This window comes from Rhinopithecus roxellana, chromosome 4 (assembly GCF_007565055.1).
Source record: "Rhinopithecus roxellana isolate Shanxi Qingling chromosome 4, ASM756505v1, whole genome shotgun sequence".
NCBI classification, from domain to species: Eukaryota; Metazoa; Chordata; class Mammalia; order Primates; family Cercopithecidae; genus Rhinopithecus; species Rhinopithecus roxellana.
In genome coordinates, this window is record NC_044552.1 from 99,988,077 (window position 1) to 100,000,342 (window position 12,266).

A 12,266-nucleotide genomic window follows, 5' to 3' on the forward strand; every position below is an offset into this window, starting at 1 on the left:
AGCACTAGAGAGATTAAGTAGTTAGAAGTAATAGTATTTGAAGTCTTTTTTTTTTTTTTTGAGATGGAGTTTCGCTCATGTTGCCCATGCTGGAGTGCAGTGGCATGATCTCGGCTCATTGCAACTCCCATCTCCCGGGTTCAAGCGATTCTCCTGCCTCAGCCTTCCAAGTAGCTGGGGTTACAGGTGTCTACCACCACACCCGGCTAATTTTTTGTATTTTTAGTAGAGACAGGGTTTCACCATGTTGATCAGGCTGGTTTTGAACTCCTGACCTCAGGTGATCCATCTGCCTCAGCCTCCCAAAGTGCTGGGATTACAGATGTGAGCCACCATGCCCGGCCAAGTATTTGAAGTCTTAAGGTGACCTGAAAGTGTAAAATAAAAAGCTAGAAGCAAGAATGGAACACAGAGTGCAGAGTCAAGGGCAGATGATTGAAGAAGAGCCTACAAAGGAAATTGAGAAGCAAAAGTTGAGAGAGAATGGTGTCTTGGAGGAGGATAGTTGCAAGAAGGGAGTAGTCACCAGCTAAGATGATGTTTGAAAAGTGGTTACTCCTGAGGAAGGAGGGAAGGAATTAGGATAAGGACAGATGATCGAGAGGGACTTCAGCCTTATCTTAAATGTTCAAGTTTTAAAAAATTATTAACGTTGCCTTTTTGTTGTTTGTGCTAGGTAAATCAGTAGATAGACGGTTATTGTCAAAGATAATTCTAATTTACTGTGATTAACTGTTGTGGAGTCTGCCATTCATTACATAAAAAGAAGTGAAAGATTTGTAGACTTTCTGCTTAGAATAATCTGAATCTGGATTTCTTCTTACTGATGTATTCTTTTCATATATATTCTTGGACTAATAATACTGGGTCTCTAGTTTATGACAGACAATATTCTGTATACTGTCTATATATTGTATTCTTTATCTGTTTCTTATTATACAATGTGAATCAAGAGAATATTATTTTCTCTGTGTCCTTGTGCACATACATACTATTTCTGAACCTTAGTTTTGGATCCATTAAATGGGAAATGTTGCCCATCTTTAAGATTATGAGACTTAGCCGGGCGCGGTGGCTCACGCCTGTAATCCCAGCACTTTGGGAGGCCGAGACAGGCGGATCACGAGGTCAGGAGATCGAGACCATCCTGGCCAACACGGTGAAACCCCGTCTCTACTAAAAATACAAAAAATTAGCCGGGCGTGGTGGCAGGCGCCTGTAGTCCCAGCTACTTGGGAGGCTGAGGCAGGAGAATGGCGTGAACCCGGGAGGCGGAGCTTGCAGTGAGCTGAGATCCGGCCACTGCACTCCAGCCTGGGCGACAGAGCCAGACTCCATCTCAAAAAAAAAAAAAAAATTATGAGACTTAAAGACAATGGGTACAGTAGAAGCAGCTGATCTTGGACCCAGCACTTTATGCTTCTTAAATGTCAATTGTTAGGTACTGGCTGCTGCTCCCTTCTCTGCTTGTTCCATTTAGAGACCATTTTAACCAACTCTTTGATAATAAAGTTTTTCACAACATAAACCACATTTTTTTTTTTTTTTTTTTTTGGGAGATGGAGTCTCGCTCTGTCACCTAGGCTGGAGTGCAGTGGTGCGATCTCGGCTCACTGCAACCTCCGCTTCCTGGGTTCAAGCGATTCTCCTGCCTCAACCTCCCAAGTAGCTGGGACTACAGGCGCATGCCACCATGTCTGCTTAATTTTCTTTTTTTTTTTTTTTGTATTTTTTTAGTAGAGATGGGGTTTCACCATGTTGGCCAGGGTGGTCTTGATCTCCTGACCTCCTGATCTCCTGATCCACCTGCCTCAGCCTCCCAAAGTGTTAGGATTACAGGCGTGAGCCACTGTGCCCTTGCAAAAAAAATTTTTGTTTAATTAGCTGGGTGTGGTAGCATGTACCTGTAGTCCCAGCTACTCTGGAGGCTGAGGTGGTAGGATTGCTTAGGTAGGAAGATCGCTTGAATCTGATTGAGGCTTCAGTGAGCCCTGATTGTGCCACTGCACTTCAGTCTGGGAGACAGAGTAAAGCCCTGTCTCAAAAATGTAAAAATAAAAGTAAAGTATAGATGCAATTGGGGAAAGAAAACCAACTGATACGAGTAAACAAAAGTTCATCACCATTAACAAAAAATAAAATGAATTTTGTGAATTATATACCATAGTTCTATGTTAATAACTAAAAACTAACCTGGAATATGTTTGGGAAGTTTCTGTGGGATTTCCTTGTTTCTTGTGTAGCCAATAGGCATTATACATTTTTGTCTTTTTCCTACCATTACTTGTAGTTTTTAATATCACAAAAACTGCAGCAGCATGCAGCAGTTAACAGGTTAGCTGTGAAGTTGCAAAAGTTCTTTTCTGCACAAGTTAACCCCTCAATACTTTTCTTTCTTTATTTGTTAAAATAGTTCTTATCTCTAAGGCTGTCGTGAGGAGTAAGTAAGTTAATGAATATAAAATGCTTGAAACAGTGGCTGGCAAATCGTATGAACTCAATAAGTATTAGATGGTGCTTCTGGTTTTGTTGTTCATATTTACTGTGGGACTTTTGGCGGTTACTTAACTTCACCAAACTTCAGTTTCCTTCTCTGTAAAATACTTACATAACTGGTTACTGTAAGGATGAATAGACATGGAGTGTAAAAGGGCTCAGAATCCTTGTGTTAACTCATGTTACTACTATGACTAGCATTAGTAACAAAAGTGGTGCTAGAGGTAGTGCCACTGAGGATTCTATGAAATTCTCAGTTCCATAAATTAGAATGAACAAATTGGCAATATTTAATTCTCAGCAACAGAGTAATTAAAAGCATTGTAATTTTTGTTCATTAAATTACACTCCTTTAATTTTCAGACAGTGCTACTACAAGTAATTGAAGATGGCTCAAAATATGGATTAAAAAGTGAACTTTTCTCTGGTCTTCCCCGGAAGAAGATTGTGGTTGAATTCAGGTGAGGGTGCATCCCTTATATGTGTTGCTTAATCAAGTTGACTGGGCGGAGGAGTGTTATTACCATCATCATTTGGGGTCTTAATAAATAGCATATGGAAAACTTGAAAACCAGTGCAATTATATTATTTATTGAAATCACAGTGAATCAATCATTGAACTATGAATAAAAACATATTTTTGGACCTCTAAAAAATGTCTAATAATAAATGTTTATTTATTTATTTTTATTTATTTATTTTTTTTTTAGTATTAACAGTTCCTTTTTTGGAAGAACTAGTTATTCACTTTAATAGACTCTTAAGGCAGAGGTAATGGTTACTGCCGTATTAGGAATTTTAAAGTGGCCAGGCATGGTGGCTCAGCCTGTAATCCTAGCACTTTGGAAGGCAAGGTGGGAGGATCACTTGAGGCCAAGAGTTCGAGACCAGCCTGGGCAACATAGTGAGACCCCACCTCTTAAAAAAAAAATAGAAAAAGTAGTTGTACATGGTGTCACACTCCCGTAGTGACAGCTACTTGGGAGGCTGAGGAGGAAAGATGGCTTGAGCCTAGGAATTCAAGGTTACAGTGAGCTGGGATTGTCACTGCACTCTAGCTCTGGTGAGACACACCAAGACCCTGTGTCAAAAAACATTTTTTTAAGTAATTTGATTACCAGAGAAACAAGTCTTTTAGTATTTGTAATAAATGTATTTTTTAATTACCAGAAAAATAGCTTGAAGTTTAATGTGCCTCTAAATAGTCTTCATAGAACTTTCTAACATGCTGTCAGTATAACTGTCTGGTATTTGGACTGTTTGAGGTAACCAAGAGAGAAAAGAGAACACTGAAAACTAATACTTTCATTGTACAGCTGACAGATTGACAACCGTAGGAAATTATCAGAGATGTTGCATTTGTCTTCCTAAAGCTGAAGAACAGTCTTGATGAACTGTTTTTCTACTTAGAAAGATAGAACTTGCTAAGAGCCTTTTGTCTTCTTAAGTATTTATGTCTGTGGAAGATTTTTTTTTTTTTTTTTTTTGAGGCGGAGTCTGGCTCTGTCGCCCAGGCTGGGGTGCAGTGGCCAGATCTCAGCTCACTGCAAGCTCCGCCTCCTGGGTTTACGCTATTCTCCTGCCTCAGCCTCCCGAGTAGCTGGAACTATAGGCGCCTGCCACCTCGCCTGGCTAGTTTTTTGTATTTTTTAGTAGAGACGGGGTTTCACTGTGTCCACCAGGATGGTCTCGATCTCCTGACCTCATGATCCGCCCGTCTCGGCCTCCCAAAGTGCTGGGATTACAGGCTTGAGCCACCGCGCCTGGCCGTCTGTGGAAGATTTTTAAAAATCTATATGGGAAGTATTATGTTTACTAACTCATTATTGCAGTTTATGATAATAGCCTTTAAACTTAGTTATGATTAGCACCTGTACAGTCAGTGAAAGAGCGGGTTTTATGCATGTGTACTGTCTCTGCCACTCACTTGTCTTCTTAAAAAAGACAGACCCTCTAAGACCAAACTCATGAATTTATGATAAGGACCAATTACTGAGTAAGCTTCTGCTCCTATGGAGTAGACACTTATGAATGACTCTTGTACTGCAGTACACCACAATTATGATATTTAAAGTTGAGTTTAAATATTTGTTGCATCACAAAGAGTAGAGGGACTTCCTACAGTCATCCTCATACCGCAGAGGAACTACACTAAGGCCATCTCCTAAGGAAATTTGCCTGTTTTATCTCCTCTTGAATAAGAAACCACTGCAAACCTTAATGTAGGGATTGTTAAACCTCAGCCCATAAGCAACATCCAGTTTGCCCCTTGTTTTTGCAAATAAAATTTTGTTGGAACACAGCCATGCACATTTGTTTACATCATCTACATTGGCTGCTTTCATATTGCAATGGCAGTTGAACAGAGTAGAGCTGAGTTGAATAGTTGTGACAGATCAGATGGTCCAAAAGCCTATTAAAATATTTACTATCTGGCTCTTTAAGAAAAAGAATTGTCAGCTTCTGATTAGTGTCTTAAAACAACATCCATGTTGGTACTTATGACACCATGTATGAGGAAATGGGGAGAGAGGAGTATTTCAGGCCAGTGGTTCTTCTGTTTGCCTGAGGTCATTTATGTAACTGTGGTCATCTGGAGACTATTGGGGCTAGAAATCAAAAGTGGCTCATTTACTTCTCTGGCCAGGCATCTCTCTCTCCCACCACATTGTTTCTCCAACAGGGTAGCAAGACCTCTTTACAGAGGTACTCAAGGCTCTAAAAGATAGTGAAAACATCTAATCTTGGAACAGGCATGGCATCATCAGTTTTGTCACTTTCTGCTAATGAAAGCAAGTCACAAGATCACCCCAGATTCAAGGGAAGAAAAATAGAGTACATCTCTTAATGGTGAGAGAAGCAAAGAATTTGTGATCGTCTTTGATTATTTTCATTCATGTCTTTAAATTAATGGACATACTGCTTTCTTCACTGGGGAAGCACTTCATTACCATATTACTCTTAAACCCCTTTCAATTACCTAACCGACAAGTAAAGGAAAATCAATAGGGAGGCAATATATTACCTGTTGCCATACATTCATCCTTTAAGTAATGCCATTATAAGTTTCCTAAAACTTGAAAAGTTGCCACCATTACTTACCTTCTTTTGCATTTTTTTTTCCACCTTTACCATCCTTTTACTCCAACTAAGCTCTAGAAATACTGTGGCATCAGTCTTCCTTACTCATTGATTCCCTGGCTTTCCTCTTAAGTTTTGGTTTCCCATATACTGCTCCTTTTTGTTTATGCTTTTAAGAAGTATCTAAAAATAACCTGTTCTATGCAAGTTGTATTCTGTAGGCTTTTTGTATGGCAGTTAATTTGCTTATGGATTTGCTTCTCTTAGCCTTTTTCTAAAGCAGTTAAGGAAGGCTTTAAATGAGTGTCTGAATGCTGGTGAAGGCAGAGCCTGTCTATCTCCTAGCAGCCATCTTTGCTCTCTGACAGTTTACATGTGGCATTGTTGTGAGACCATTGCTTCTCTCTCCCTCAGAGGTTTTCCAGATGCTGCAGTTCTTGCTGTTGTGATTTCAAAGTAGAGACAAAATAGGTGGAGACAGGATCAAAATTGATAGAGAACATTATTCTTGGATTTCTTCTGAAAATGAGAGAGATAGGAGAAGAGAATTTTTAAAATATGCACACATGTCGTAGGATCAAGTTTTTAAATCGTAGTACTTTGAAGGGTATATAACAAGGCTTTGGAGACAAACCAGAATTAAGCTCTAGTTTTGCCACTTTTAACCAACTATGTTCAATTTTTTTTATAATTGGTAATATAAAAGATAATTTATCTTTTTTTAATATTGAGAAACTTATGAAATTTTCAAACATTCACAAAACAGGGAACAGTATACTTAACCCCTATATGTTCGTTACACATATTTAAGAGTCATCAAGATATTGCCACATTTGCTTCATCATCTCTCTTTGTTGTCCCAGTTCCCTCATCTGTAAAATAAAAGTTAAGAGTACCTTACCTCACAGCACATACGAGTATTAAATGAGTTAATACACGTGAAGTATGTGCAGCTGTGCCTGTCAGGTAGTGAGTGCTCTGGAAGCATTTGCTATGTTAAATGATTGATTACAACTTCTTGAGCACACACGGGAGTGATAAATGTGTTGATTGGGAATTTGGAGTGGTGAGTCACATTCCGATTGTTAAAGGTTTTATGCATAATTATTTTTCCTTTTTTTTGTTTTGTTTTTAATTTTACAGAGTCTCACTCTGTCACCCAGGCTGAAGTGCAATCATCATAGTTCACTGTAACTTTGAACTCCTGGACCCAAGCTATCCTCCTGCTTTAGCCTTCCGTGTAGCTAGGACTACAAGCATGCACCACCACACCCTACTAATTTATTTTAATTATTTTTATTTTTATTTTTTTGAGACAGAGTTTTGCTCTTGTCACCCAGGCTAGAGGGCAATGAATGTCGTGATCTCGGCTCACTGCAACCTCTGCCTCCCAGGTTCAAGCCATTCTCCTGCCTCAGCCTCCCAAATAGCTGGGATTACAGTCATGCACCACCACACCCTGCTAATTTTTTGTATTTTTAGTGAAGTAAGGGTTTCACCATGTTGATTAGGATGGTCTAGAACTCCTGGCCTCAAGTGATCCATCCTCCTCGGCCTAAGAAAGTGCTGGGATTACAGGTGTGAGCCACCGCACCCAGCTACCTGACTAGTTTTTTGAAAAAAAATTCTGTAGAGACAGTGTCTTGATATGTTGCCCAGGCTAGTCTCAAACTCCTGGCCTCAAGCAGTCTTCCCACCTCAGCCTCTCAAAGTGCTGAGAGTACAGGCGTGAGCCATTGTGCTGGGGGTATTTTTACATTTTTAAATTTTGATTTCTGATACAGTAAATAGTAGCAGATATTACCTATATGAAAAATATTTCTTTGAGGCCCTCAGTGATTTTTAAGAGGGTAAAGGATTTGCACTAAACTTAGTAATTTGTGTTGGTTTTGTCAATCCTTAAATGTATCCACTTCCTAAGTATACCACTTACGTGAACGCTATTAGTTCAGGAGTCACAGGATCAATTTCATTAACATAATGTCAAAATTTTGAGTTCTAATTTATCTTTGCTGTAAATTTTTGACTTTTAACTTATCTTTGCCCTAATACCAAAGGACTTTACTCCACAGTTTTGTCAAAGTATGGAGGCATGACCTAGTTGATTCTTAGAAGTCTTAATTCTTAGAATAGAGAAATAACTTTTCCCTTTTTTTTTGCAGTTCACCTAATGTTGCCAAAAAATTTCATGTTGGACATTTGCGTTCTACCATCATAGGTAAGTGTTTAGTTTCACATAAAATACTAAATGTGCCTTTGAGGAAGTATTTGATAGTTCAATTTAATGGTTTAATGCTTAAATAACAAAAGAACAAAAAACAAAAAGTTTAAATTTATATGAGCCTCATGCTAATTCAATATTACATGAAATGGACAACATTGTTTAATAACAATAGAAACAGAAAATTCATTTCAAAACCAAAGATTCACTGAGAAACTAATTTTAACTGCTATCTATGTTATGATTTTTATTTTTATTTATTTATTTATTTTTTTTTTATTTTTTATTTTTTTTTTGAGATGGAGTCTGGCTCTGCCGCCCAGGCTGGAGTGCAGTGGCCAGATCTCAGCTCACTGCAAGCTCCGCCTCCCGGGTTCACGCCATTCTCCTGCCTCAGCCTCCCGTGTAGCTGAGACTACAGGCGCCCGCCACCACGCCCGGCTAGTTTTTTGTATTTTTTAGTAGAGACAGGGTTTCTTTTTTTTTTTTTTTTTTTTTTTTTTTTTTTTTTTTTTTTTTTTTTTTTTTTTTTTTGAGGCAGAGTCTCACTCTGTCGCCTGGGCTGGAGTGCAGTGGCCGGATCTCAGCTCACTGCAAGCTCCGCCTCCCGGGTTTACGCCATTCTCCTGCCTCAGCCTCCCGAGTAGCTGGGACTACAGGCGCCCGCCACCTCGCCCGGCTAGTTTTTGTATTTTTAGTAGAGACGGGGGTTTCACCGTGTTAGCCAGGATGGTCTCGATCTCCTGACCTCGTGATCCGCCCGTCTCGGCCTCCCAAAGTGCTGGGATTACAGGCTTGAGCTACCGCGCCCGGCCTATGTTAGGATTTTTAACTTTCTAAAAGTAAGTATAAATATGGAGAAGACCTCAAAGATACAAAAATAAAAATAGTTATGTGGGGATATATAACCCTTCAAATTTTTTTGCTCATATATTTTGTGGTTTTTTTGTTGCCCAGGCCAGAGTGCAGTGGTACAATCTCAGCTCACTGCAACCTCTGTCTCCCAGGTTCAAAAGATTCTCCTGCCTCATCCTCCCAAGTAGCTGGGATTACAGGCATGCGCCGCCACGCCTGGCTAATTTTTGTATTTTTAGTAGAGACAGGGTTTCACCATGTTGCCCGGGCTGGTCTCGAACTCCTGACCTCAAGTGATCTGCCCACCTTGGCCTCTCAAAGTGCTGGGATTACAGGTGTGAGCCACCACGCTCTGCCTATTCATATATTTTGTTTATATAAAATACATAGCAATTTTTGTCAAAATTATAAAGTGCAAATAACAATTTTTGTTAAAAATTCACTTCAGTCATGTGAGCACTTAGTAGAATGTTCAAGACTGGAAATTAGAACAAGACTATTTCTGGCCAGGCACAGTGGCTCACACCTGTAGTCCCAGCACTTTGGGAGGCTAAAGCAGGCGGATCATTTAAGGTCAGGAGTTCGAGACCAGCCTGGCCAACATGGCGAAACCCCATCTTTACTAAAAATACAAAAAATCAGCCAGTGTGGTGGTGTGCACCTGTAATCCCAGCTACTCAGGAGGCTGAGGTGGGAGAATCGCCTGAACCCGGGAGGCGGAGGTTGCGGCGAGCTGCACACCACTGCGCTGCAGCCTGGGCGACAGCTGGATTTCGTCTCAAAAAACAACAAAAAAAGACTATTTCAATAAATAGAGATTACTATGTAGTACTTCATAGTTGTAATGCTTCAGTGTATAATATACTTAACAATTTTCATTTATTTAACACGTGTCATGCAGCAGGTGAATTTAAAAACTGAAATTAAAATTATATAATATTGGAATTAGAAGGGACTTCGGAGTTTATCTCAATCTAATCTCACTTCCAATGTAGAAATCTGTCCTATTGCATGCTTAAGAGAAAGTTGTTTAACCTGTGCTTCAATACTTTTCAGAATTGGAGAAATTAGTACTTGTGGCATAGATTGTTGTGGGGTCAGCTCTCATTGTTCTTGGGCAGCATTTTAAGAGAAGAAATGACAGGACTTGATGAAAAAGTATAAGAAATATACAATATAAGAAAAGCTATGTGAGTAAGTCAAAAGTATAGGAGTGGGTAAATGATGGGTAGGGTATGATAAAGTTGTTTTCACAGTTGAGGGAAATATTTGGACCAGTTAAGAGATAATATTTGAGAACTTACCATGCTATGTCTTCATGTATTATATAATTCAATTTTATAACAACCCAGTTTGGTAAATACTATTAACTCTGGTTTATGGATGAAGAAATTCAGCTACGAAAAGTAACTTTCCCAAGATTCCGAAGTATTGTAGCCAGGATTTGAAATTAGGCAGTCTAATTCCAGAAGTCTAGGTTCAGACATTTAATTGGATTTGTGATATAACAAGGGGCTAAGAAAAAAAAAATAAGAATATGCTATCTTTGTACCAGCTGGAAAAACTGGGGTTCCAATTGCTGGGACTTTACAGATTGGGAAAGTCTAGAAGTAGGGAAGCTGGAAAAGAAGATAGCTGCAGTAGTTTAAGACGGGTATGGATATTGGTGAGGGTTTATTTGCAAAAAACTAAATCCATTCTTAGTAAAGGCAGGAGAGGATTTATTATAGGATATTGAATGGTTTACAAAGTTGTTGGGAGGGCTGCAGAAGCTTTGGATTAAGCTGACATAAATAACTCCCAAAACTGCACTATAGAACTTTGTCATCAAGGGAGCTCCTGCCTCTTCTGCAATCACTTCCACTGCTGTAGAACCATGCTGCCACTGCCGTGGTCAAGAAAATGGCACTACTCCTGCCATGCCATCTAGAATCCATACAGTCTTAAGAGGCAGCCCTATATACTTTCAGTTTCTTTGGTGGCCATCATGGAATACTAGGACCTCTGTTCATGGTGTCACATAAAAACAAAGCCTCCACAACTGTGCTTGTCATAAAAAAATAGAAGTAACTCCCCTTCTAAATCTTACACAGACTGTATCTGATTGCCCAAACCTAGAAGACTTCTGGAACTCTAATAAAAAGAGACTCTGGGAATTGTACTTTTTAGGTTTTCAGCCTCGGCAGTAGATGAGGGCACACAAGAAGGAAAGTGGAATAGATATTGAGTGTGAAACCAGCATCAGCAGTATGGGAAAGTGAAGGCTTTAGATTATTACATGCTGTTAGGGAGCAGGCATGCAGAGGGTAGATGTTAGTGATTAAAAGGAGATAGAATGAGCTATTTAGAAAACACAAAAAGGGAAAATACAGCAGTGAGGCTTCGGTTCTTAGGACACAGACAAATATATTTCTTGTTAATTACTGGGATTTTTTTTTTTTTTTCTCTCCTTGAAATTGACTAGAATAGCAATTACTCTAATGTGTTCTAAAATCCTATTAATGATGTTGATGAAAATTCTGTTACTGTGAAATGTGAGATTCTTTGGAATAACTGCCCTACAAGTAATTTCTTACTCCCTTTCCATAACATATATGAAAACACAATGGTGAATATTTTGGTAAAAAACAGTGAGTTGGTAAATTTTGTGAAAAGAATTTTTTACTTATGCTTTGATAATAGAGAAGTACATGGTTCTTATGTCAAAAATGGATAACAAGAATGAGAAACTATACTTTATTGATTACTAGGAAATTTTATAGCAAATCTCAAAGAAGCTTTAGGACATCAAGTAATAAGAATAAATTACCTTGGTGATTGGGGCATGCAGTTTGGTAAGTACGTCTGAGATTTTGTTTTTCATTTCATTGTAAAATTCAATTTTTAAAAGCTTTGATCTTCTGGACAGAATATAGGCAGAATCCTGTTGGATGAAGTAGTATGTCCTACCTATTTTTTTTTCCCTAATGGCTTTTTTGCATAAAATCTGTTTACTTGAGTAATTCTCACCACACAAGTTACCTTTGGGGAAGGTAACTTCACACATTCAAAGAAGACCTGGGCCAGGCATGGTATTTCACTCCTGTAATGGCCAACATTTTGGGAGGCCAAGACGGGTGGATCACTTGAGCCCAGGAGTTTGAGACCAGCGTGAGCAACATGGTGAAACCCTGTCTTTACAAAATACAAAAAAATCAGCCGGACTTGGTGGCATGCCCATGTATTCCTAGCTACACGGAAGGCTGAGGTAAGAGGATCATGTTAGCCCAGGAGGTCAAGGCTGCAGTCCACTGAACTCCAGTGTGGGTGGCAGAGCAGGACCCTGTCTAAAAAAAAAAACCCCAGAGTAAGACCTGATGTAAGCTTTTGTGGTTTTAATAAAGAGGAATTGCCTGCTTTTATTAGTTAAATGTAGAAGTGAGTATACAGGGAAGAAGTAAGTCTAACTGTGTACACCGTTCTCAACCACAGCCCTGCCATTTTTCAATCTAAGGACATCCAGCCTCCCTGGGCCATCCTACATGAAGTAGGATCCACTATTATACCATGGCCAGTGGCCCAGAAGATAAGCAAAGGGTGATACTTTGGCTTCCCCTTTAACTGTACAGTGAGG

At 39.3% G+C, this 12,266-nt stretch overlaps 1 protein-coding gene across 2 annotated transcripts in view; it reads left to right on the forward strand.

Moving 5' to 3' along the window:
• Window positions 1-12,266, forward strand: part of RARS2 (arginyl-tRNA synthetase 2, mitochondrial) — a 74,313-nt gene that overhangs the window by 30,568 nt on the left and 31,479 nt on the right. For both annotated transcript variants that reach the window (XR_004056853.1, XM_010387966.2), the window contains exons 5-7: window positions 2,860-2,957; window positions 7,740-7,795; window positions 11,404-11,487. Coding sequence is in view for 1 of the 2 variants with exons in the window: in XM_010387966.2 (XP_010386268.1) it covers window positions 2,860-2,957; window positions 7,740-7,795; window positions 11,404-11,487 (238 nt within the window). In the remaining variant the exon portion in view is untranslated. The remainder of the gene's footprint in view (window positions 1-2,859; window positions 2,958-7,739; window positions 7,796-11,403; window positions 11,488-12,266) is intronic.